We start from the raw sequence: 27,407 nt of genomic DNA, 5'->3' as shown, positions 1-27,407 counted from the left end.
CATCCCTCTGCCACAGGTCAAGTCAACTTTTTTTCTTTTTAACAATGACAGAAACACAAGAAGGTCATCCATCACTTTGACGGAGTAGAACATCTCTAGCAGCTGCGGCCAATGCAGTGTGTGTCAGCAGCCGGAACACCCATGATCACGATCAGCCTCGGATTGGGGATTTATGAAAGGACACTTTGCCACTGTGTCAAGGAGAAATCTGAAACTCTGAATCTGGTTATAATTGTTCAATAAAGTTTCGGGTCACGCTTAACACATCACGCACCACAGGATAATCGCTCAGGATAATCTTTAGAGACATTACACAATTGCTTTTGATCATTTAAATCGGAATAAGGGCAAATGCTCACATCGTGAACCAATTATTTCAATTATTATGAATTTACCCTGATTTTGTATGTTAGTTTTAAGCTTCCAACTCAGACTGTCAAAGCTTATGATTGAAGCCAAACTGACAGACATGCAATAAGTTTGCGCTGTGGTTGTTTCCCTTTAAGTCCGGTAGGCATTGGGAGTATGCGCATTAAACTGTAGCTGACTCAAAACAAACCAAGATGTTTCCGCTGGCTGTCTACTCAGAATGTTACAAACAACGCATACAATGTAGCAAGACTCCCCAAATTAGCTGTACCTTGATCCGTGCCACTTTTAACTGAGGCAAAGTCATTAGCGTTTTCCATAACATTCAGCTGGTGGGAATGAGGAACTCTTTGTGGTCAAGTTTATAAACCCAAGCGGCAAAATGTTGTTTCCACTATGTGAGTAAAGCTTCAATTTACCAGTCGACCATAAAGATAAGTGAAGACATCCACACAAATCTCCCATGTTAACCCCCCGTCACTCTTGCTCCAACCCATGACTACAATGACTCTTGAACCCAGAGCAACGGCTTTTTACATTGCCTGGCCCGCCGTCTGTTCTCAATCCACGTTGGCAAAAGAAAAAAAAAAGTGGTTTTCGAGGCAAATCAGGGCAAGGGTAAGTCAAAACATCCGTGTTACCGAGCACCATGGGATGTGAGTCATCAAACTGAAGGGTTCCAGCGGACCACCCCCTCACCCACCCCCCCTCCACTAAGTCAAAGCAAATGCCAGAAAAGAGTGTCAAACAACTGCCACAGCCCTGGAGATGGTGTTAAGAGGAGGGGGCAAAGAGCTGACTTTGCACTAAACATTTGTCCCTTTTGGTCACGACGCCATTACTTAACACCCATCGGCTTCTGTTACCAGTCATTCCACTGGTGTCGGCTAAGTAGTAAGATCAGAAGGGGACCCGAGACAAAACCCTGTTGTGCATCTGTCAGGCAGCGCTTGGCCCTCCCGGCCATACGAAAATCGGAGGTGGGGCTGGACAACCAAAAGCAGCAGCTTCCAGGCACACATTTTTGGAAATCCAACAATGAAGAAGTGAGGCTAAGGGTGTCGAGCGGGGTTAGTGACGCTCAAGACCCCGTGGGACCCGGGGGCGGTGGGGTACGGGGGGGTCAGGGTGGCCAATCGGCACGGGCTTTGATCCAGGGCCTTTCATGTTGTGAAGACGTTACACCTGCACAGCCGGGCTTTTGTCTGTCATTAGCGGAACGCCTCAAAACGGCAGAGCAGACACACAATTAAGAAACTATTTTCACAAGAGAATATGTGAAGACCTGCCAAATCAAGAACAAAGGGAAACATCTGCAGAAGCACACACAGTAAAGAGGAGCATTGTTACAGGTTAAACGTGAAAATTTGTTATTGCCAGGGAAAGAATTAAAATGGTACATGGTGCATTTAATATGACACATTTGGTCACTAATTGGGAAAATCCTAGTCTTAAAGACAGTGGTTCAGGAATTGCCCTTGTTTGTAGCAGTATGGTTCATTTTCCATCAAAAAGAGACATAATACATTTTCCTGAGAATAGTCATAAGTTAGTGAGGGATAGTGTGCTGCACCCGTTTTTAGCCTATTTTGAACCATTTGTTCATGTAATTTGTTACCCAACTACCAGTATACCGCACTATTTGTATTTAATTGTTTTACCTGGATAAATAAAGGTTAAATGAAATAGACATTTGCAACTACGTATACCATTTCGCTGGTACAGGATGTTTTCACTCTTCTTTTGTAGCCAATGCTAGGTTTCCCTGATCCAAACCGCCCTGTGGCAATCTGAACGGAAGCACATCGTTCGATGAGAAAAGTGCCTTTAGTGTTCAATTATAATATCATCATCATCATCATCATCATCATCAATACACCCCCCCCCCCCCCCCCCGACTGGACTCGAATTGTGGCATATATTGTGCAAAGCAACTCAAACTTCCCCTAAAAAAATCATGCTTAGTTAACTCAATGAGTTTGTATGGACAGCTGGACGATAGCATTCACAATTCATCAAACAAACCGCATAATCAGAGAAACCGCACCATAGTTTGTTTGAACCGGACCAAGATGTGTCAACACCCTGAAAGCGTAAGAGATGTCCACTGAGACGGGGTTTTACGGAGATGAGGGAAATTCCCAAAAGCCCAAACAAGCTTTGAAAGGAGCACGAATGAATAGAGCGTTACTGTAGCCAGCAAGGCGGGGTCGCCCAGTAGCAATTTACAGGAGGGCCTCTGATCTCGGGCCGGGGCCATCCATTATCAGCCTGTTGACATTCTGATGATTTTACACAGGGCCTTGACATCTTTTCATCAACCCTATCCTCCCCTTTTTGTGCAGGTCAGAGCTGCTCACAAGGGGCCCTTCAAATATTATACCTTCTCTTTTTTCTTTTCTTTTTCTTTGGGGGGGGGGGCTCATTTAAGTAAGTTTACAACTGGAGTTATTTGTACCAAACATGGATTAAGATGTTAATTTACATGGCAAACAAGTTATAACACAAACGTGTCCTCGTATATGTAGCAATGTTACCCGGGGGCATTTCAATGACTGCTTTACTGAATGGTACTTAAATAGATGGAAGGTATGAGAAAAAGCTCCAAAAAAAAACATTTGGTTCCTTCGCGACAATGTTGGCAAAATCAACCTATTTCCTGTCTCCAAGGCACCAATTTTTTTTTATCAGTGGAAAGTTAAAATGGCAACCAAGACTTCCGGTGTTGACCCTCGGAAGACTTTAGCACATCTCATAAGACCCCTGCAAATCTCACAACACCGGAATATTTCGTGGAGAAGTCTGCAAATCTCGCTGCACTTGAGAATATTGCGTAAGACTTGACTTGCTGCCTCAAATGTCGTGAGACCAAGTGAATCTTGTGTGACTTCATCGAACCTGGCAAGCCTTTTGCATATGTTGTACGACTGCAGAATATCTTGCATGGCGTAGGCACATGTAATTCCACTTAACTGTTCAAGGCATATTCATGCACCAGAACGCTTTGTGGATGAATATTATTTTGTTGCTTTGAGAGAAGAAGAAAAAAAACCTAATCTCTCATCTGGTTGAGTAATTCTGCACACAGGCTCCAAGAATGTTTCAGTTTCGCCAAGTGTACTTTACAAGCGCAGATAAGACGAGCGCCCCTCGGGTCCCACCCTGAATCTCTCAAGTACCTTGACAAACGGCACCGTTGAATGGGTCTCAAGTGTAGCCTTGCACAGGAGGAAATAAAAAGTGTGAAATCTCGTTATAGGAAAACTGTTGGCTGGTGCAGAAAGCAGCAAACCTTGCGTGTTAAATTATTAACTGATCTCAATCACGTCCGTTAGTCAACCGGCTGCTTTCCATTTTACTATGATCGCAGTTAATCCGCGGCAAAGATTAGCGGCGGTATTGCAACGTGCCGCTTTTAATCCACGCAGATTTACGCTGTATTGTTTCATCTCGGGGCAGCACGGTGGCCATGAGGTTTGCGCTTCTGACTCCCAGTTCTGCGGTTGGGCTTCGGATATCAGCACCAGCTTTCCTGTGTGGAGGTTGCATGTTCTCTCCACGTTTGTGTGGGTTCTTTCTGAGTAATCCAGCATCATCTCACATTCCAAAAACATGCATCCTATCTTTTTGAAGACTCCATATCAGGGGTGGGCAAATAGCCCGCTGTTCTTTAATCCAGGCCAACAAGCATTTACAACATCAAGAGTCTGTAACATTTGCTGCATTAGTTGCACTTTTCTCCTTAATTGGTTCATTAAAAAGTTTATATTTATTCTTTCATACCATTAAATAATTGATAAATACAAATGCAGTATGTTCATTACAATTCACAAATTTACCTCTTTGCATTTTTTTAGGGTAAAATTACCAACAATATTTGCAGGAAATGGTCAACCAAACTTGGCGTCGGAAGGCAGAACGTGGAAGTTCCACCTCGACAAATGCTCTCTCATTACGCTCCCAGCTCAGGACTCCTCCTCACAAATCTAATAGCAGGCGTGTTGGATTTATGATCGACAGCCAACGGGAGTAGATCGATACTGTGGCTGCGCCCATGTCTGCTGCTTCGACTCAAAATAGTTTTGACAAACTAGGACAAGACATGGCATTGTGTTGATCCATTAACGTCATTATCAAATCAGTCTGCAAAAATTGGCCAAATTTTTCCAAACGATTTTTGACAATTTTAAAAGAGCTCACATCGGGCGTGCACGAGTGAAGACTTGAATGAGTAGACTCACCCGGACAAGTGTGCTCTTCGCCTGGGCCCGCTGGGGTTGGGCACCGGGCGCGCCCTGCTCACCGCGGGTTCCGCCGCCGTGCGCCCGTGCCACCGCTCCAGCGGTGCCGTTAGCAGGCCCGGGCGCCGCCCTGCGTGGCCTCTGCTTGATCCCGTCCAGGAGGCGGACCAGCAGGATGTTGCTGGGCAGTTCGTCCACAGCGCACTCCACCAGCGTCCGGCACTCCGGGCAGCGTAACTCGCCGCGGGAACCCACGATACCCTGCAGGCAGCGTCGGCAGAAGGTGTGCTGACAAGGCAGAACCTTGGCCGAGGCGTCCAGACGCTCCAGGCACACGGGGCACTCCAGCAGATCCAACAGCACCGACTCGTCCATCGTTGCGAGTGCTTCACCTTTAAGTCGTTTCAGCAGAAAAACATGACGCTCAGTCCACTCGTGTCACGTCACTCCCATCCCTCGGTTACGGCCATGGCTTGTGCATGGGCTGCAGAAGAGGGTCAACACGTGCAGATTAATCAACAGTGCTGAGAACCAGGTCACGGGATGCGTGCATAACAATCACATACGGCTGAAGAATATTGACGCAATAACACCACAACTACGTACTAGGGCTGAATGATTCTCAAAAATATTTTTCTTTTCTTTTTTCCCCTCAATGCCATTTAGTAGTATACAACTATATTTTCAAGGTCTTCTTCGCATGTATTTTATTAACAAACACAAGTAATTAATTAGTCTATAATCCAATAAACAATATCCGATTTATCATTTCAATTAGAGTTGTTAATTTACAAAGCACCGACTCGGATTCACTACAATTTCACAAATGTCTATCTAATAAGTGTGGCCTAAACAAAAGTCATAAATTTTCCGAACTGCTTATCAGTAAATCATAAATCAGATTACAACAATAAAGCAAACAAATCTGTGGCTTTATCGCTTAAATTTTTCAGGTTTCATGAAACAATGATATATAACATGTTCACTGCACTGAAGGACTTGAACTTATGTAGACACGATAGAAACAAATAAATATGACAGTAATTAAGTCTACCAACGGATTGCATTGAAGAAGAGTTGTGTGTGTGTATGCCTCAAGTTGCAATAAAATAAAACATATTAAAAGTTAACACTTTGTCACCCTTCAAAACATTCATCACGTCTTGTTACTTAAAAATTACCCTTAATATTAAAAAAATATAAAACATGCTTGACCCTGCTTGAAAATTTAATTAATACTGTAATTGCATTTCTACAATTTCCTATAGGAAATATGAGTAAATCGTTTATGAACACTTCAACAGCATCTGGGAATGGTCTCCGTGGCTCCACAGTGTTGATAAATCAATTTTAAAGAAGAAGAAAAAAAATGGTTTACTCATCAACTAATCTCATTCATGCATGACTCGGTATAAAGATGATTTTAGTCACACAGGAGTAGAAAACAGCCTCTAAAGCCTCAACCGTAGCCTGATTAGAGTAACTCACAGGTGCTTAAAGTTCACGTTTAATCTAATTTGCCTCAAAGCGGATAGAAGCACCTGCGACTGTTGATCCAGCACATTCTCTGATGGCAGAATTGTGACACAATTACACAGTGACGTGACAGCATATGCTGCCTTGGAGGAAAGCAAATTTTCAACACAAACATTTGTACTAAATGGATGGATTCATCTGTCTTATATTGTAAAGCACCGGTTCTCAAACTGGTCTTCTACACATCCTTGGTCAGATGTCAGAGCTTTGTTCATCAGAGGCACTTTAGCTTCAGCTCCTCCCGCATTCAGCAGGAATTGCTTCCTCGAGTATTACTCTAATATTGCCTATTAATTCAGCCACAGAGTGCATCCATTTGACGTGATTGGGCAAGTCATGCTGTGTAGGAACTAACTACTGTACAGTAGTAAGCCCAATGCAATGTGACATCACCAGAGGATATTTCAGCTTGCATCTCATCTCCCAAACAAGTTCACTGCATCTCCCAAGCAATAGTATGCAACTTTACAGAGCAAGGTGGAGGAAAAGTCCAGCACAATTAATGATTCGCTTTAAGTCTGCATCGTTTCGTTAGCCTAGCAGCATAGTTTTGAGCTTTTGAGAAGAAAAACACAGGTACATTGGTATTTCTTATTGGTTGATTTTTTCAAATATATAACTCATTTGAGCAATTATGCTACTAGGCTAACACATTTGCACATTTAAATTTAATTTGATCAGCACTAATGCACACTTTATATTCCTAATGTACATTTGTGTACTGTATATGCCCTTGATCAATGCCAAAACCTGCAGGACTCCGACCCTCGAAGACCGAGTTTGGACACCACTTTTGAACGCATATTTGCGAAGTCCAAGATTGACTATAAATTTGTGTTATACAATTACAAATACAAATACCACATGAGGAGCCTGTTGGCCAGTTGTAAAAATAGCTCACTCACTAGTGATGGGACATTGTGATTTTCTCGGAGTGTTGTAGAAATGATCATTTGAAAAAGTAAACACTAACACAAATTTATAGAAATTAAGTGTTGTATGTTAATGTTTATCTGTCCACCAATTATTGTGAGAAATCATTAAGAGGAGTAGCATGATCGCGTAAATGAATAGCATTAATTATTAATCAAATGTAATATTATTAAAGGTAATTTAAGACAATTTATTTCAGCTGTGTGTTTAAAACTGGTAGCCCTTCACAGCACTCCAGAAGTAGATCTCAGTTTCGAAAAGGATGGTGACCCCTATATTATAACATGTCATATACACATATAATACTACAAAATTGAAAAAAATTATATTGTTGGCCTATTAGGATCATTTCCCCCAAAATTGTGTTCTTTCTTAATGGCAGTGTTGGTTCTCAGTCATCCTGGTCATGATAATCCGCAAAGGTTAAATCGAGGCAACTGGGCTCTTCTTGTTTGTTGAATAGGTGTGGGGGGGATGTTGTTTAGTTTTTTCCCCTTTTCCAAAAACATTCAAAATGCCTTGGGCCACATTATTGCGATTAGTACAACGTTCAAGTAAATGTACGTCAGCTAGCGGTAACTTAGTGGCGTTACCAAGTTTTACAGCAATCGAAATGTAACCCTAAAGGGCAAACTGTACAGAAATTACCGACAATTCAACCAATTTCCACACTTGACTTACCTTTTCGTCTACCTCCTGTGTCCCTTATCACCAAGTTGTGGCTAGCCTAACTAGTTAGCAAGCTTCCCCACTACTACTACTAGTCGTAGTAGTCCCCCACCTCCCCCCCTTTAAAAAATCGACAAACGAGTTCTTTATGCCTCCCGGTGTTTTTTATCCGTTGTCCGGCGCGTCCACGTTGAGGTTGTAACGGTTTTTTTTTTTTTTAACTCAAACGAAAAGAAGAGAGAGGCGAGGAAAGACAATTCGGAGCGCGTCTACGAACGCCATGCTAGTCGGTTGTACTGTTCTGTTCTTCGTTCTGTTCTGTTGGACCTGGAAACACACTGGGAAGGGAGGGAGTTGTGTGGCGTTCAATGGCATTGGGAATTTGAAAATGTTCTCGGGTGACACAACGCATCAGTAACAGGAAATTCGCCAAAGTGAAGTGTCTCTAACGGAAACGCTGTTAACAAGACACACAACTATTACTGTGTTTGAAAATCAACGTTCAATTCGCGGTCGTGTTTTGCAGCAAAAAAATTGTAATTTCCGAGGTGCACGCGAATGGGGCGTTCGAGCTTTGTCAAATGGGCGTGAGCTAAAAATCAAGTCAACTTGTTTTTTTAAATTCCATTTAATCACCCACAAATGCATATGTTAGTATTTATATTATATAGACTATTCTTCCTCTTGCTCTGGAAACTGTTGCGAGTATGAGTGAACTTTTGTTTTATGTGATTTGGCTGAACTTGCGAAGTTGTGAATGAAATCCGTTTATTTGTAATTTGACCGTTTTTCTATAAAATGCTGAAAATGGTCCTGATTTGTTTTCTATGTCAAATAAAGACATACTTCAATTTTTGTTCACAAAGTGTTTCAACTAACAATTTGTGTTTCTGTTTTGTAATTCAGTGTCACTCAAGCTCAGGTGCATGCGGAGGGTGGAGCCAACGGGGACCGGGCCCCCAAGCATCCACCCGGGGGGGTTTAACTAGGTTTAGGGGGTTTAAAAGGAGGGTTTAAAATTGGGGTTGCGGTTCAAATTAGGATTCTAAACAAGGTTCAAAGAAGGGTTTTTAACTAGGGCTTCAAATTAAACTGACAAAGTAAACAAGAGAGAGTTGAATATTTAAAACATCAAAATGTTCAACCAATTATGTAAGTCCACTAGCTTAATAGTAACGTGTAATGTGAAACACCATGCGAATTACAACGTGAGAGGCGAAAACAACATTAACGGCAAAGCAAAGTCCTATTGGACGAGATTATCCTGCCTCTTGTTCCTCACTCTTTATGAAATTACAACCTGACTTATCTAGTTTGTGGATGTGTTTCCAAACTGTAAAACTGTCTCGCTGCTTTATACATTTCCCCTTCAGGAAAAAACGAAAACATATAAGATGTCTTTTAAAGTGCGAGGGATGAGCCGGGGCGCTCGCCTGCTACGTGTCAAAACTCCATTGGGGTCACACAATCAACATTTATTTTTGATTCTGTTTGGGAGATGTTGCGCAAGAGGTTAGAGGGACGGAGGCGCAATAAAGTGGCAGATTTATAAGGAGGTGGCGCTCCTCTGTCACATGTGATCTCATGGGAGCTGGCAGGAGTGCCTCCAATCCCCGGCTCATATTTCCACTCTGCATTCCCCAGCTCGTACCTCCGCTCAAACAATGGCCCTTACGGAAATGCTGTTTTTTTCCCCTGCTTGACCTCTACACTGACACTTACACATACGGAACGCTCTTTGTGCATTTATTCACTATTCTAGATTTCCAACTCAAAGTTCATTTACTTGTATGTCCCCACTAGTAAGACAATTCTACATATTTCTGCACACTACTAGGTCAACTTTATGTTACAAGTGAGGCAAATCTGTTGACATCTGCACAATCCTAGTACTACTAGTAAAGCACTGATAGAACAAGTAGCACGTATTCATAAACTAGTGCACACATTGCAGTTTTGCCTTACTAGCAACATGTTTTCCAGTAAACTTCAATGCTGCCCAGCATGTTGTAGGACAACGTGCTACTACTAAATAGTGCAATTTGCTTTCAATCTGTGATAGATCTGGAAGAAAAATAAAGGAGAGATTACACATCTTTTATTTGTAATTCAGGTTGACAAGCGTGCATACAGTATATTAAGTATCAAAGAGGAACTTTGAGCTTTATTCCACCAGGACCAAAAGCTTTTATGCTTGCGGTGCTATCAAGATTAGGCTTTTAAATAAGATTTAATAAGCCAGCCCGAGGTAACAAAGGTCCGATTGCTGGCTAATAGTCGTTGTGTGGATATATGTGCCCTCCTCGGGGCAAGAGAAGGAAAGGCCTTATGGGAAATAAGTAACATTTATTTCAACTCAGCCGCCAAGTCGTCTCTTTGACTTCCTTGCTTATTTCACCTTTCCAGTTTAGGGAGAAAAAAACCAAACAAAGCGCTATTCTTTCCCCTCTCAAAGCCAAGGGCAGCCGTAGAGTAAGAAGCTGGACGCTAATGAAACAGATAAGACTCGAGCGACTTCAAAAGAAAGCCTATAATAATGTCACACTAAACAACAAAGCGCCAAGGAGTTAATTTAGTGCACATTGTGCAAACCCCGGGCTCCGCATTTAGACTGAATTATGACTTGCTGACTCGGCGAAAATGCAATTGTACTGCGGCGGGGCCTGAAAAACGCTTGGCTCCCAAATGTCCTCCGGTGCCATTGTGGACGTAACGCGTCCTTAAATCATCTTTTGTAATCACTGATTCGTAATGAAATGTCACGGCAAGATCGAAGGCAGTTTTTTATCCAGACAAATGTAAGTATAAAGGCTGACCAGCAGTTACATTAGTGTATTATTGCACAATTTTGCATTTCACTTGCAATTAAAAGTGAAACAAAAATTTCACAGAGAAGTTGAATCTAAAATAAATTGATTAAATGTAGTTTTTTTTTAATTATTTTTTAAATGAGACATTTCAATCTTAATGTGGCCAAACTTGTAAAATTACTATTTTCCATCCATCCATCAATTAAATAAAAATATAAAATCCAAAATTATTAGAAAAAGAAAAAAATGATATCAAGTGTAAATTGAATGGTGGATGTACCACATTGCTAAAATTAAATTAAATTACATTTTGATCAATAAAATACATTGAATGGTGAATGTTTCACACGAATAAACTATAAAAAAAAATTATTAACTTTTTTTTTTTTTTTTTAAAACACTGTACTACCAATTGTGAAGGCGCTGGGCAGATTACATTGACATGGCAACAAATACATGATTGGACAAAAAAAAATCTAATAGCCACTGGAAACAGTCCAGACAAATGCTACAAAGTAAAGAAAATAGATTGTTGGCAATAAATTAATACAGTTTTATTAAAAAAATAAACATACGATACGCTGGCACTGACTATTCACCACTGTTATGTACAGTATAGGGCAGGGGTGCTCAAGTTCGGTCCTCGAGAGCCCCTATCCAGCCTGTTTTCAATGTTTCTCTCCACTAACACACCTGATTCATGATCAGGATCGTTATCAGGCTTCTGCAAAGCTTGCTGATTAGCCGATCATTAGATTCAGCTGTGCTGCAGGAGGGAAACACGGAAAACAGGCTGGATAGGGGATCTCGAGGACCCAATTTGAGCACCCCTGGTATAGGGGACGATGTATTGCACAAACTGCTACTACTGCAGAATTAGTGTGTACAGCAAACAAAAAAACAAATCAAAAAAAGATTACAATTTATTATCACTTTCAAGATATCACTCCTCATTCGTTTATTGTACTATTAAAACAAATAATTTGGATTACCTAAAACAGGTGGTCAAGTCAAAATAAACTCGATGTGGCCCCCTGGCGACCAAAGCGGGCGGCACATCAAAATATCATGTGACGTTTTAGCCACGTGATCGACTCAGATCCGCACCGGTTTGGCTTGCCTTTTCCCGAGGCACGTCCGCCCGCCATATTGAATGTGTCAAATCGGCCGTGGCTAATACTTTTTTGCGCAACTTTCGGCATATTTATAGCATTCTCATTTTAGGTAATAAGTCTGGTATTCTGTGCAACTTCGGGGTTAAGTTTTATTTTAACCATTTATTTGTATTTTTTATTTTACCACTTTGACGTGGCACTGGAATTCTCCACTTCTCTGTAATGCTGACCCACACAACACAAAACTGAATGAGGCAGTGACGACAGTCTTTGTATTAACCAGGGGAATTACAAAGATGGCCATATTTCAATAACATATCTTTCAGATTTACAGAAATCTGAATTTAAACCAGTGTAATTTAAAGTTATGTTGTTTATCCAAGTAGATGAAATGTTTAGGTGCGATAAAAGCAGGAGAGGTGCTGCAAGGATTTTTCATAGATTTATTTGAACAAAATTCTGCCATTGTAGCAAAAGAAGGTGAAGGCTCACTCTGCTTCCTCCTTCTCCTTGTCCTGAGCCCGAAGGAAGCTGGCCTTCTTCTGCTTGACGCGGTCTTTCCTCTGGGCCAGAGACAGCTTGGCACGGTTCCACCTTTTGAGAAAGAGCCCATTAGCACGATAGCAACAGCGAAGTCAGTCAGTCCTGAATCTCAAGGTAATGTCCAGGGTAGACCAATGGGTTCTTCACTTTCACCTATATAATTCTATTCATGTTCATTGTTCGTGTTTCGATCTTTGAATGTTATTTACAGAAAGGAGGAATAGAGTTGAGATATTGAATCTGAGATTATGACCCTTGACAAGCAGAGCAAAATGATTTTGTTTTCATAAAACTGACAGTGTGCTCACTGTTGAGGTGGCATAAAAGCTAGAGCGTGTGCTCACCTCTTCTTCTTGACCTCTCTGGGAGGCTTCTTTTCATGGATCGGGTTCTCACGAATGGTGGCGTGAGCTTTTTTGTACATCTCCTCAATCTGAAAGACACATTTCGGAGATTATTCCAAATGTGGCAAGATCCAGAGCGGTTGTGAGAGGCTTTGCATTAGTGTAGCACTCGCCGAATCGGGGGCCACGCCGTTCTTGATGAAGCGCGAGAACTGCTTTTTGTAGGCCTCCTCATCGCCCTCCATCAGCATGCTCATGTACTCGGACACGTTGATGCCCAGGATGTGCTTGCGGTGGATCTCGGCGTTGAACTCTTTGCTTTCTGTGTCGTAGCCCGGGAAGCGCTTGGTGCTGAGGAGACGATATGAAAGATGAATGTATTGAGAAAAACGCATCACTTTTCCTGGTACACTCAATAACAAAACAGACTTTGTTTTTGTTTACAGGTTATTTAAGCAATCAAATTATTCACATTTACAGTGTTGGGACCACTCCTGCAACGGATAAATTAATTTCATGAGTAATTGATGCCCTCCCCTAAATTGCCTAAACGTAGGGGTGTTCCAAAAATACGAGCTGCGGATGATCGATTTTTCTGATTGGCAATGAAAGGTATCGACCACTACATGCCAATCACGTACTTTACAGACCATTTCATGTTGTAATAGGTGTCAAGGGACTTCCAAGCGGCAGAGAAGTCAGCAGCTAAACGGAAACGATAATATACTTGTGTTTGGGGTTGTACTGCCAGCTAAATCGCAAAAGGTTTACTTTTTTCCTCTCACCCAATTATGTAATGAATAACAAGTTACTCAAGTGAGAACCAGTGGGTCAGGATCATGGTTATCATAGTTTTGGAATTTAAATTTTAGTTGGTCTTTATTTCGTTTTGAGTTTTTTTTTTGTTAGTTTTAATTAGTCTTCAGGGTGGGTCTGTTAGTTTTTATTAGTTTCAGTATTGTTTTTTTTTTTTTTTAAAGTGTGTATTACTTGTGCACAATATTAAAAAAACACCATGGGAGCAACGTCATCTGAAGGTGCTTTTCTATTGGTTGCTGCTCGATGACATCACTTTTTGTGTGACACTTTCAAATGTGTTTATTCCGGTCAATATCAAAATAAATCATCCCCAAACGCTCATGCATTAATTGATTACCAAAGACTAAAACAAAGGACATTTTTGCTATAATTATAGTTAGTTTTGTGAACATAAAATATAGTTTCACTTAGTTTTCTTTCTTTCTTTTTTTTTTTTTTTTAAAGCATTTTCGTTTTTATTTTATTTCGTTAACGAAATTGTTTTTTCGTTAGTTTTGGTTAACTAAAATAACCATGGTCAGGATAAAACAAGTGCACGTCAAACTGTTGAACAGAAGATAGTCACCACTTTAAAATGGACAGACTGAGGAAGCATAATTCTGACTGTATGATAACCGTAATCAAAAGTATTTCAGATTCACATTTGCAGCTTTAAAATGTAAATAACTTCTTTCCACTGAGCAGACTCAATCGATGTACAACAATTAATTGACAACTAATTGTTTTGGAATTGTCAGTAGTTAGGAGAGATGTATTTTGGGGGTTTCTTTATATTTGAAGCTTCAAATATACATAAGTCTTACAGAGCAGTCTACGAGAAGTCATCTACAAGAGTGTGCGCCCTAAATTATTTTGAGAAGATTCTTTGTGCAGCCTGGTTAGGTTTTGGGAGGAGAAAGGGGAGGGGCAGCTAGACAGGAAAGCAAGCAGTCTGTTTCGAGCAGGTTTATCCAGTCAAGGTCACTTCGATATTGCTTCAAGTACAATAAGTTTAAAGTCCATTGCTAAAGAAAATACAAAATAAAATTATGTTAATACATGCTAAATAATTATTTTCTTTAACAATCAACTGCCAAATTAACTGAAACTAATTTGAAAATTTATTAATTAGATACCATGTTTAACTTAAGTGTCTAAATCTTCAGCCTCTCAAGAGTATATATTCTTAGAAAATATGAAAGCTGCCTAATTATCTTTGTGTTGAATCAAAATGACAAATGAAAGTTTGCAAAAGTCTTTTTTCCTGACATATTACAAGAACAAAACCAGTAAATTAATCATAAGGTGTATTCACACCAGTAAAGTCCTTTGAGCCGCTTGTTTGGCCCGGATCAAAAGCAGACTTTACTCCCCCCCCCCCCCCATTTTGTGCGGTTCGTATTCACACTGTGCTTTTAACAAGTGAACTATATTCTGTAAAACACATCGACACGTGTGACGATGGGTGCTCCCTTTGGACAGAAATGCCGAGCGCAAACGCGGAAATAGAGAAAAACATGGGAATTGAAAATACTTTTCCAACACTGAGAAAAGCTGTCCCACTCACTGATTGCATGAACGACGAAAAAAAAAAAAAAAAAAAAACCCACAAAAACAAAACAAATGCCAAATTCGGACCCAAATCACCTGTTTTTTTTTTTGTGAAGGCTCTGTTATGTGTAAAACGTTTGCCTTGAAGTAATTTTGCAAAAACATAATGGCTAGATTGCTAGCTAACGTTATCTTATCCATCCAAACATCAGCGATTCTTATCCGAGCAACAGAAAAGTTAATTCTTTAGCCAGTCCCTCAAACATCATGTTAGCTATATTTCCACGATATATTTTTTGGACCAACTTGTATGTTAAAATGCTAATTATGGTGAACCCTCTTCCTTCCAAGCAGTTTACTTCATGTTACATCTTTTCCAGTGACACTTCACACATTCAAACTGTGGCAGTACAGAAAAGAGCCATTTTCTTAATTACTCTGTCTTAGCCAAACAGCAAACATGCAGCAAATTTTGACTCTAACAGTTGAAGACAACAAATGTAGATGTGAAAAGTAGGGGGGGGGGAACTGTTAGGCTGCTAATGAGTGGATGCAGTGATGGTTTAAATAAGTGACTGCTTTTTGGATGGTAGATTTAAAATAATGCCAGACAGTATGCAAAAACACAAAAGAAAATAAATCAAACATTCACAAACTTCTCACTGTGATCACTACCCAAACATTTGCTGTTAATTTGATTAATGTGTCTTAATGGGATCTTGAATGCACTTTTTTTTTTTTATGAAGCTGGATCCGCTGACCTGTGGGGGATGCTGAGGCCTCCGTCCACGGCGCCCTTCAGGGCCCCGAACACCTTATTGCCGGTGGTGGTGCGAGCCAGGCCGGCATCCAGGTAGCAGGTGAAAGCGCCCGGCTGCCCGTCGACGCTCTCCACGTTGAATTCCTTGCCATCTATGTCCAACTGGCCCTCGTACACCTTGTCCAGGCCAAATTTGTTCAGGAGCTGGAGGACAAGGAGAAACGTTAGCAGCCATAATAGACTACGAGACAAGACGACGTGTAAATTAGAGCTGTGATTTTTTTTGCGGCTAACTTGGCCAAGTCGACCACAAAATAAATCTACCCCGAAACTATAATTAATCAATTCCGTGTTTACAGCATGGACATTTGTCAGACTTCCATGGAGCAATACACACAAATGATTATGAGAGTATTCAATTCTAAAAAGATTTGTTAGTGACAGCTATTGTGTAAATGGTTATAAACCAAAAATAATCTTGTATGCAATGGCATTAACTAAAATGTTAATGTTAAATGTAACAAAAGTTGCCCCCACCTCCAAATTGCAGCATCGCATTCTACTACAATGCAATGTTAATTTGAATATGATTAATTGTTCAGCGCAACTAAAAACACTGTTTATTAACACCAGAAAATAAGAAATCGATGGTCAACCAGCATTTCTCAAACGAGCCGAGTTTTTTGGTCAGTCAACCACACAATATTAGCAGCACAAATACCCATTAGGCCTCCTATTTTGGCTTGGCGAGCCAGGTGGCAATACATACCCTGCGGGCCAGCAGCAGACCGGTGCAGTAGGCCGCCGCGTAATTCGTCAAACCCACAGTGATGCCGTACTTGGGCAGCTCGTGGGAGTACGCCGCACACACAATCATGTCCCCTTCGATCTTGGCGTAGGCAATCTGCGACAAAGCACGTCACATAACATCAGTGTCGCCATAGTAACACGGATGAAGCAATACAACTCACCTGGCAGATGATGTCCCGGTTGGTGAAGCGGACGATCATGCGATACTTGGGTGTGTTGTACTTGTTCTTATCTTGCACGACAAGGCGCTTACGGGCAAAGTAATCAGTTTTTCCCTCTATGAAGAAGCACAAGCATGTGATTTTTATATTTCATGTGCAATAATATCCAACAAGTGAGTGTGAGAAGTGAGAACGTACCTCTCCTCCTACGGAACTTGACCTGATACCTCTTGAAGTAGGCCTTATTCTTTACCACTTTAACGAAACCCTGCAGGGGAGAAAACACTGTAAGTCAATTTAATACAATAAACATGTCAAAAAGTCAGTATACTTGACGGACTGTCAGTGTCGCTAGCTAGTTAGCACGTAGCTACCATTGGAAGTGGACGAAGTGCGTTAGCATTAGCAACTTGCTAACCAAGCTCGCAGTTGAAATGACAAGACTGGTGCTAATTGTCAACGACAGTGATAGGTGTTAAAACAAAAACGGTGCCATTGACAGTGAATTGCGATTGTATGCAACAGGAAGTGATGCGTTTGCCCGCACGGCCATTAGGCCACGTTGAAGCAGAGCCGGCTAGCGAGAACTTGAGCCTCAATCTACGTTCATCATTCACACAGCTGGGTGTTTTGACACAACAATCGCCGCCGAGAGCAAGGTGCATGGCTTAGGTACGCATGTAGACACATATTTGGAGGATTACAAACCATTTTGCAGTCTTTATGGCCTCCTTACGAAGGAGCCCGGAGTCAAAGACTGGGAATTGACTCCGCTGCACGGGAGAAAAGGAAGTTTGCCAGTGCGCATGTGCAGTAAATAGCGCGTCACGAGATACGAGGAAAGAGCAGTGAGTTTATCACACTGCCCCTTCTTGACTCGGGGCGGTACTGCAGGAAAGACTTTGGCAACCACAATGGAAGTGAATGCAGGTTTGCTGGGTTTTCTCTTTTCTCACCCTTGACAATGACAATCACACATACTAGAAAATAAATCATAAATTCTTAAGGGTAGGATTAATGAAACATCAGTAATCACTGAGTTCTAACACGTGTCACAGATGTGTTCCAGGTGTGGCAAATCCTGGTCTAGAAAAAAAAAACTGCCACATTTTTTGCTTTAGCCACAGGTGTTTGTACCCCCTCAGATAATTTTAAAAATGTAAAAACTGACCGTTTCAACAAGTTTGACAAGAGGCTTTTTAAAATGTATTTTTTCTTTTTTTTTCCCTGCTAACTCCTTGTTTCGGTATAGTGACTGCCGGCCACTTTGTTACTTCCACCACCGGTGATGGTTCATGCCACTTCTGGCTCTCAGAGTGCAGGCTTTACTCCAAAACAGTCATTAAGTTGGATCAAAACATTTCTTAAATAGTTTTAATTGTGCATGATGAGAGGCCTCCTCTCGCCATGGAGTTGTTCTACGTCATCATCTTCTTCTCTTTCTTTTTTTTTATTTTTTATATTATCATTCTGTGTACAAGCAGGAGTGCCCTGCTGGCTGGCAACAAAAGACATACGTCAGCGTTGTCGGTGTGAAACCGGAAAAGTGGGTTTCACGTCTGCTTGCGTGGTATGTGAACGCAAGCCGTCGCATTAGTCACATTTTCACCCCGGCAGCCAGGGAGGATTTGCTCTTACACCCTGGTGGGAATCTTCACATGTCACTTGCTGTCTGCTGGGATACATTTTCACTCACTGATGGACAGACTAAGACAATATATTACACCGTGGATTATTTTATTTTTTCACTTTTCTACAATGAAGACAATGAAGCCTTAACTCAAGGAGTCACCAGTAATCTGACACATGCATTCCGGTAATTTGTCTTTCTTCTGAATGCCAGCTGAATTTCAGGTAAGGCATTCTTGGGAGTCAGGTGTCAGATCAGATAAGGGCGACATGCAAGAGTGACTACATGTACATACTGTACTTTACAACATTTAACAATAGTGTTTTGGGGTTTACGCCTTTTGAAAGCCCAATTACAGGAGATTATGAATGTTTGGTGTTTAAAGATTGAATTAAAATGATATGTTTTGGTGCCTTTTGTTAGAGTATTATCTTGTTTAAAATCTATAGTATGGTGTAAAATAGTGTGTCTACAATCTCAATTCACAATTTAACACAATTGTTCCAAAAGCAAATGAACACAAAAATCTGTGGAAATTCATACAAAATAAGGTATAGACATTACACGTAGGGTGAAAAGAGACTAGGCTTTAAAAAAGTGAATGAAGTCCATATTCCTGGACAAAATGTATTTAAACAAATGATAGATGTTCTTTATCACATGGGAAAAATTCAAGTAAATTTTCATATTCCAACGTAACAACCGGTGGCATGTTATAATGGCCATATGGTTTTTATTATGGGCACCTGTAAAATAAGGCAATAAGAAATCCCATTATTGTTGAAAACATGTTTTTGTAGCGACTTCTGTGATAATATTTTTTTTCCCAAAGCAACACCTAATGGCTAGTTACTTTTCTCTATCCAATATATGATGGTGCCATGCTTAGCGGAATTGTATAAAAATACGGAATAATAACATGTGCTCTCCACATAACACGCAAACACGTGCTGTTTTTCAATACAAACTCGCCAAGTACAGTCATCCTAAGAACGTGAGTGAGAACGTTCTTTAAGAAGGCGAGTCAGTCTCTTTGTAAATTGGAACGGCTGTGTACTTGTTAACTCCTATGTATTAATATTAGTATTATTATTCTATTACTATTATTATTGCACATCATGACCACACATTCAGTCTGTCTGGTGTGTTTGGTGGTGCTGCGTTCAAAAGCAAGTTTGGCTTTGTTGTCAGAATTTCAAGTCAGATATCGATTATTCATACCCATTTTTGGCACATTATGATTTAAATATATTGTAAAATATGATTTAAGTGTCAACTTGTTTCTTTAGTGTAGGGGTCACCAATGTGGTGCTCACAAGGACCTCATTAATAGCCGTGTGTTTGTTCTAAATATAGCTCACCAGTGAATTTGAAAATGTTCATATTTGTGGAAACTTACAGAAATAACGTGATGCCTATTGATATTTGCCTGTTTAAGTTATTAACATGACTGGTGTCTTCACAAAGATAAAATCTCATTTTGAACATATAATTCAAGGTAATTTTAGCAATTTTGTTATTTTGGAAGTGTGTGTGAAACTGGTAGATCTCACTTTCAAAAAGGTTGGTGGCCCCAGACTAAATGAATGAAGCAATGTGCCAAGTTTGAGGTGCAATAGCGCACTCCGGACAAGCGATGTCGCTGACGTCGAGAGGAAGAGTGAGTATGCAGCGCATGCGCAGTGTCATGTAAACACCGCCTGTACTGTGTAGGCCGCCTGCCCGAGACTTTGCTGTCCACGTATTAGACGGCCGCAATGGCACCCAGCCCACGTAAGGAGACACCCGACAGTAAGCAACGCTAAACGCTAGTGCGTCCCGGTGGAAACAAAACAACTTTTTCTTGGTTTGTTTCTCCGCGAGAATGCGGCGGACGATAGCTTGATGCACGGGAAGCAAGCCAAGCGATGAAGTTTGGCGCGGCGTCTTAAAATCGCTTCAAGGTAAAAGGATGTTCCCTTTTTTTCCCCCTCATCTCTCTGTCGGGTCGGTCTAATTGCTGAAACTCTTCATAAAACACCGGTTATTAATGATTAATTAGAAACGAGCTTTATGTGTCATGTTTTGCGATTTAGCTATTAGACAGCTGGGCGCGTCGTTAGCTTAGGAACCTCCTTTTGTGATTTTTTTCCCAGAATAGTTATGACTCCTTAAATTGTAAACTCCACTGCATAAATCGCCAACTTGTGTGCTGGGATATTAAATGAACTTGAGTTGTTGAGCTAGTTGGTAATGCTGTGGATGCTCGATGATGAGTATCTCCTTTCCAACACTCAACACCAGGCAGCCATAAAAGGAGCAGATGAGTCTTGTATTGTTTCCAAGTGTCTCGCTCGCTGGTCTACTCAACAGATGAAAGATGAGGAAGAAAATGATGATGAAACGATCAGTGTGTCACAACTGAGTGTGATATAGAGTTGCACGGCTCCTGATTCAGCTGTCGTTTAATGATGTGGAGTCACAAGCCTTCTCTGAGTCCTCTGACTCGGTGATTTGAGTTAGTGGAGTCACTAAAAACAGAACAGACTCAGATGATTTGTTGTAGCTACTGCTTCAAGGTAAACACTGCAAAACCGATTGACTTCGTTCAGTGACTCAAGTCAGAGGACTCAAGATTTGGTTCAACGTAGAAGATTTGACTCCAATTAGCTGACTTGCTGACAACATGGCAGAAAATTGAATAATTTGGTTCACTGACTGCAGAACCAAAAACACGTTCCGACTCGGATGGTTTTGATCACTGACTTGAGTTAGCAGACTCACCGGAAACAGCACTGCAATTTTTTACATTTTGCTATTAAGTAAATTAAAAAATGTTGCAAAAACCATTGAATATCTTTGCATTTTATTTTATTGTTTTTACACAGTACAACTGCAGAGTACTGGGGAGTGGCATAGTTGCTATTAAAATAAAATAAAATAGATATTAGTCTGTTTTGTGTGTGTGTGTGTGTGTGTGTGTGTGTGTGTGGGGGGGGGGGGGGTCTGTAACAGATTAATAGCATTTTTATTTGTTTTAATGGGGAAAGTTGATTTGAGATAGGAATGTGAGTTACAAGTGTGCTCACAGAACAAATGATACTTGTAAGTGAAGTCTATTTTCTAGTGTTTATAGTAAAAATAAAGCAAAATGAAACTTAAGTAGTATGCAGGGTTTTTCCTGTGTACAAAATTCAGAGGCGGTCACCTCCACCTTATTTGCTCACCACCTCCAGCCTAAATGACTGATAATGAATGAATGCTTAAACATGATCGTAGTTGTCTTCTTATTGGAACTATTAGATGTTGCCTGTAAAAAATGAAAGCGAGTCAGTTAAATTTACAGAATACATGCACGTCATGGCGCAGGAGGGCGGACGATAATGGTAAGTACCCGATACCTTAAAATAAAACTTATTGGCACCGATACCTGGTGTCGGTAGTCACCCATCATAGTCAGGATGATACCACCTCTGCCTCAATTTGAGCCAGGAAAAAACATGTTACTTTATACATTATGAACCGGAAACAACATTGACTGGAGTGCCTCGAATAATTTTAGTGAGTGACTCAGCGTAACATGAGTCCGTGAGATGAAGTTCTTTTACCAGCATTGGCCTGCAAGTTGCAACATGCGCTACTGCCAGAGCAGGTTCAATAAGTCCATCGTGACTTCTTCTTGTGGGTATTTCCCCCGTTATAGTTTAGTGCAATGATGACAGGGCAGCAGCAAAAGAGGAAATAAAAGTGTTCATGTAGCGCAGTGGTCAGCAGCAGCCAGTGTGGCGACTGAATTTAAAGTGCTTGCAAGTCTAATGAGTGAAGTGGATTCATGTTTCTGCTTGGAGAACCAAGTTAAAATGTCATTTTGCGTGTGAAGGGGTGTTCAGCTGCAATGCATCCTACTGAGAGCAGCTGTCTCTAATATTGAGAAAACTAAGGATTCCATAATATGAGCTCCAAACTACAAATAGCCTTAATTTTAAAAGTAATGCAAAAATACAAGTATTTGTGTCCATATTGTGAGTCGTTGATATGCGTGCAGCGCAGGAGGAGGAACAAGCTTTGCTGCGGTCACAAATGTCCTCTGGCTTGTGAACCATTTGAATGAGTAGTTTCTTTGCCGTCACTCGCTCATTAGCCATGCAAACTGCATTTCGAAGCCCCCCTTGCCTCGTCGTCTTCTTTTCTTCTTCTTTTTTTGTTGGGCTTTCCGGCACACAAAAGCTGAGCCGCCCGGATTTATGGGCAAGCCTCGCAAATGGAATGTCCGACCACAGCTGCCACCTGGTTCTGAAGGCAGGCGGGACTGAAGAAAAAGCATTTCTAAACAATTTTTTTTTCCTTCAAAACTGGGGTCTGGGAAACTACCTGGTGGTCCGTGGGCTGTAAGTTGAGGGTTCACAAAGTCATTTTTTCATAAATGATGTTGTATTATTTATTCAAAAAGTGCATTCCTACATATATAAGGGCTCGGTAAACGTGTATAATTGAAATGTACATGTTTGAATATGAATTTCTTCCATCTGTAAATTTTTACTTTAATATCATAATATGTTATCTCATAAAAACTATACTCTCATCCGATCATTTGCCTAGCTTTTTTTCCCCAGTTTTTTCTTTTGAAATATATGTACTTTATTGTCATGATATTACATTTTTTTCTGTAAAAATGACATCTTGATCTTTTATTAATTCCACTGGTATTCAGGAGTGCACATGGTAGTTCGGTTTAATTGGCATGCCTTGGTAAAAGTGTCTTTTATATTGAGAATCGCTGTTGTAGAGCTTGTATTTCCGTGCGTCCAGGTGAGCGCAGCGCTGCACTTCCTGTGACGAGCAGGCACTATCTTTGCTGCAGCACTTTGACCTGCCGATGTGATCAAGCATATGACTAAATGAGTTCTGTCAAAAGCGGTCGAAGGTTCAGAAGCAGAATGTTACGGTGGCGGTACGCTTGACTAAATATTCTGTCGCGGAAAGACAGGACAGAAGCCGGGGAATGAGTTGGAATAGCAGGTAGGGGATTTTAGGGATGGGCGAGATTCCTTTGTCACCTTTGCTTGATTTTGTGACAGAAGTAAGGGTTGTTTAAAAGAGTTTTGAGTCTTTGGGTCGGTCCGGTTGCCATCGTGTTCCTCAGTCGAAACAAAGTGATATGCCATATACAACATGCTTGCACTTGTAATGTGAAGACTTCATGTTTGCTGCGATGGCAAGGACAGGACACGCCCCGTTTTGATATTACTCTGACTCAAGTTTAGGGCAGTTTTTGCTTTAAAATGACCTGTCAGATGTTTTTTTTTCCTTTATTTCTTATATTTATGTATTTTATTCCAAACGAACAATTTTATTTTTCCATTTAACCTGTTTTAATTTTTCAGCCTTTAGTTGTCTTGTTTTTTTGTTGTTGTGAAAAATACATATATTTGCTTTATTTTCATTTGAAATCTATCTTTTTTTTCTTTCCTGTGTCTCACATTTCTAATTTTGCCTAATTAAACAAAAACAAGGCAAAAATTTGTTTTTGTTTTCCCCCGTATTTTTTATTGATTACATTTTTTAATTAAAAAAAAAAAACGTTTTCCAATTATTTGAAATGTACGATTAAAGATGCTATCTTTGGTCACGCAAGAGTCTAGTCACTAGAATTTGCATGCAAAATCGGTGATGTCATAATTTGCAGATGAATCCGTGACATCATTGATCAGATTTGCAAAATGAGAGATTAATCCCATTCACTCCAGGGGCGTTTTGTGCTGCCATCACTGGCATATACAGTCAGATTTTTAAATTTTTTCCCCCAATATCTCAAAAATAATTGTTAGCGGTACTGGCGTTTTCCCCCCATTTTCCATGTATTGAGTATTTATCAGCATTTTGGGGGAGAGTTTTTACGATTTAATTGTTGTAAACTTTTCCCAATGCATTTAAATGACTGTCAAGTGACATTCGTGAACCGTCTTTTGTCTCAAGTAGCCGTCCATCCATTAGCTGTGGGGTGCATCAATCATTTAAGACGAATGAACACCTCCCTCAAAATGCAAATGACGCTTGTTGGTTCTCCCATCAATGACGTGCGTCTTTTCTCGGGCAGGTGGCGACAGACAAGGTTTCTGGTAAGCTGAGTTCTACTCTCTCATGGGTGAAGAAGTCGGTGTCACACACGGTCAGTCAGATGGCTAGCCAGGTGGCCCCGCCCACGTCCCTGCCGACCTCCGCTTCCTCGCCGTCGTTGTCTTCGCCGTCGCCGCCTCAGCTCAGCCCCGATGAAGTCCAGTTGCTCGCCAAGCTGGAGGAGCAGAACAGGTGAGGAAAGCTAACATTTGTATTCATTTATGCTCTTGGGTATGAATTGCACCGACACAGAACGCAGGTGCATTCACAATTTCGCCTGTTAACTAAAAAAAAAAATTTTTTAATTACATTGTCGCCATCTTGTGGCATCTTAGTGTTATTGTAAGGCAAGGGTCACCAACCTTTTCGAAACTGAAAGCTACTTCTTGGTTACTGATAAATGTGAAGGGCTGCCACTGCCAGTTTGATACATACTCCTGAAAAAAAAAAATTAGTAATCAAATTATTCAAATTACTTGATTGGCTGTCAATATTACACCTTAGTAGGTTCTGTGTAAAAAGCCACTAATAATTTAAAACCCCTGAAGCAGCAATTTTGCAGATTCCCTGTGTACATTTGATTATTATAATGTTCACCAATCAAACAAGTTCATAAAGGCAGCCTGACTTGCTTGCATTCGTGCGTTTGGACAGTCCACTGTTTGTGTTTTTTTCCCCCCCGAGCCCTTTGGACCCTGCAAAGGCAGATAAAAGTCGTCCAACAGTGTAGTTGAGCAGCACACGAGAAACTGGTCTGTAAACGGCTCCAGTCCTTGAAGAAGAGAACATAATGAACTGGTCCCGGTATGCTGCTTTTCTACTAGACGACGCTCATTGTGGACTTGAAGGAGGTCCAGTGGGATTTTTTTTTTTTACTGCAGACAAGCGTCTCGTGCTGGTGAATTATTAGCCGAGCTGCTCGCGTGTTTGCATAACAGCGGGTCCACGGAACCTTAGAATTTTTTATTTAAAAAAAAAAAAAGTATATTTTAATCTGAAGGACATCGTTCTTAATAATGCCGCGAAACGTTTGTAATTAGCGTTGAACAATTTAGCTTGGCATATCTTTTCTATAATGCTGCTGCTTATGTTGGTTCCACACAATTGTATATCATTATATGAACATGAAAGTTTACTATTAACTCGTGTTGAGGGAATGCAGTAGTTGAACCTACTTACAAAGAAGTCCATAAATTAAGTGGGACAATACAGATCATTCTGTTAAATTAAATAGTTAATGTTTTATTTTTTTATCCATATTAGACTAAAGCCAATTAAGTTAGAATATTTAATAATAATAAAATAGATATTTGGATTAAATGTTATTGAAATGTAATATAGATTGAGCCTTTTTCAGTTATTTTGACTTTTATTTCACAACCTTCTTAATTATTTTAAAGAAAGTTTGTCTAATTAATCGAATATTATATTTATTTATTTTTTTTAAATTGATTATGGGATAGTTTATAATTATTCAATGATTTTAATAATTTGCCTTTCATTTGGTCATCCATTGAATGAGGTTGATGATTGGATCAATGACCTTATTGGTTGGACTGGATTTAGCTAGTTTGCGTTAAGAAATGCCCCAACCTACCTGCCTGTAAAAATGTCTTACACCTTGTGTATAAACCGCTATCGCAAAATGTCATATCATCGATATACGTTGTAGTCATATTTATTGAATGCGTTTTTCCAGAATAATGCTGACGTACTGTACTAGGTCGCGCACAGTTGTGTTTGTGCGTGAGCTTCATTCCGGGCGTTCCTTTTGTTCAACTTGTAGTCTGAGTCGAGTGGGAAGCTCCCTGGCTCTTTCTGGCCGCGGGTTCCGCCCACGCGACCCAGATGCGGGTGAAACTCGAGCTTGCTGCGTGACGTCAACACTTGCCGCTGCTGTTTTCCAAGATTGGGTGCGAGAAGACGCGTAATGGAGAGGGAACAGAAATCTTTATTTACTGTATGAGCAGACAATTTTTTTTATAGCTTTGACAATAACTGTTCGACATAAATCATTAGCAACAATATAATTTATTGTGATATTCATTTACTAACGAATTCTCATTTACAAACATGACCTGGAATTGTATTGCTTGTTTTGTACTAAGCAGCAATTAAGCATTTATAATGGGCACCAATCATATTTTCAATATAATTAGAGATAAAATACTGTTCATGTAGCAACTATATGAAAAATTAAAAAACCTAAAAAGCATTTGATTTGAATCCCATTTGATGGTCTTGCAGGCTCCTGGAGACGGACAGCAAATCGCTGCGCTCCATGAACGGCTCGCGGCGGAACAGCGGCTCCTCGCTGGTGTCCAGCTCCTCGGCCTCGTCGAACCTCTCGCACCTAGAGGAGGACTCGTGGATCCTCTGGGGGCGCATCGTCAACGAGTGGGAGGAGGTGCGAAAGAAGAAGGAGAAGCAGCTCAAGGTAAGATTTGGGGCGGCGCTTTCGTGACGACTTCGCGAACGTGATGGCTTTCTTTCCAATTCTGAGTCATCTCTGCCATTTTACTACTTGTTGTATTTCAGTCATCATTTTTTTTGTTTAATTTAATGACAGTTTCAGTGCCTCTGCATCGCTCACTCTAGATTTTCCTTATGTGTGAATAACGCTCTCCAAATAATTTTCCTTGCCTTTCTTTGGATCTCCTGAAGGAAGCGTCCGACTTGTGTGTTTACTTGCAACAATTTCCCATCGCTATCTTTGTACAAGACGCCCTTGCCACGTGTCCTTGGACAAGTTATTTTAGGTAGAGCTAATTTTGGCACCCTTTTCCCACTTTTAGCCTGACTTGTGTGCCAGGAGGAAGTGATACACTGATGTTGATACCGGACACTCGCTGCGACTGCCAATCCAATGATGGAGTGGGAAAAGTGGGATTGTGAGGTCGCAACTTTTTACAATGGAAACTATTGAACTGAACCAAACTGTACTGCTTGGTTAAAAAAAATGTGCTCCTATTATAAACTGCAAAAAAACAAAACAACTTTCCATGTCATGATGAGGTCAAATTCTGTTTTTCCCCAGCTGT

General features: G+C 40.6%; 3 protein-coding genes across 7 annotated transcripts in view; 1 reads left to right on the top strand and 2 right to left on the bottom strand.

The window, feature by feature from the left end:
- Positions 1–8,081, bottom strand: part of sh3rf1 (SH3 domain containing ring finger 1) — a 35,701-nt gene extending 27,620 nt beyond the window's left edge. Inside the window, exons 1-2 of the mRNA XM_077584776.1 lie at positions 7,761–8,081; positions 4,611–5,094 (exon numbers count right to left, since the gene is read on the bottom strand). Coding sequence (XP_077440902.1) covers positions 4,611–4,985 — 375 coding nt within the window. The 5' untranslated portion in view covers positions 4,986–5,094; positions 7,761–8,081. The remainder of the gene's footprint in view (positions 1–4,610; positions 5,095–7,760) is intronic.
- A 4,021-nt stretch (positions 8,082–12,102) lies between these two features.
- On the bottom strand, positions 12,103–17,475 carry rpl5b (ribosomal protein L5b). Its single transcript, XM_077584635.1, has 8 exons — positions 17,349–17,475; positions 16,839–16,908; positions 16,641–16,756; positions 16,439–16,573; positions 15,671–15,873; positions 12,734–12,911; positions 12,561–12,649; positions 12,103–12,267 (listed from the first exon to the last, which is right to left on the bottom strand). Exons 1-8 carry the CDS (start codon positions 17,349–17,351, stop codon positions 12,162–12,164), a joined length of 900 nt encoding a protein of 299 aa, XP_077440761.1. The 5' UTR covers positions 17,352–17,475; the 3' UTR covers positions 12,103–12,161.
- Positions 17,476–18,240: 765 nt separating this feature from the next.
- Positions 18,241–27,407, top strand: part of evi5b (ecotropic viral integration site 5b) — a 25,528-nt gene continuing 16,361 nt past the window's right edge. For 2 of the 5 annotated variants that reach the window (XM_077583955.1, XM_077583954.1), the window contains exons 1-3: positions 18,241–18,494; positions 24,347–24,558; positions 26,614–26,803. In XM_077583955.1, coding sequence (XP_077440081.1) covers positions 18,477–18,494; positions 24,347–24,558; positions 26,614–26,803 — 420 coding nt within the window. In that variant the 5' untranslated portion in view covers positions 18,241–18,476. Of the gene's footprint in view, positions 18,495–19,962; positions 20,214–24,346; positions 24,559–25,115; positions 25,171–26,613; positions 26,804–27,407 lie in introns of those variants that run through there. The other 3 variants (XM_077583958.1, XM_077583957.1, XM_077583959.1) reach the window with 3 other exon arrangements.

Source organism: Vanacampus margaritifer, chromosome 13 (assembly GCF_051991255.1).
Source record: "Vanacampus margaritifer isolate UIUO_Vmar chromosome 13, RoL_Vmar_1.0, whole genome shotgun sequence".
Taxonomy (NCBI): domain Eukaryota; kingdom Metazoa; phylum Chordata; class Actinopteri; order Syngnathiformes; family Syngnathidae; genus Vanacampus; species Vanacampus margaritifer.
This window is presented reverse-complemented; position numbering and strand designations above follow the sequence as displayed.

Excerpts from the sequence above, each read along its gene's own strand:
- rpl5b (XM_077584635.1), bottom strand. Across the intron at positions 16,757-16,838 it reads CAAGTTCCGTAGGAGGAGAG|AGGGAAAAACTGATTACTTT; the intron begins GTACGTTCTCAC and ends GCTTCTTCATAG. Across the intron at positions 16,574-16,640 it reads ACCGGGACATCATCTGCCAG|ATTGCCTACGCCAAGATCGA; the intron begins GTGAGTTGTATT and ends GCTTTGTCGCAG.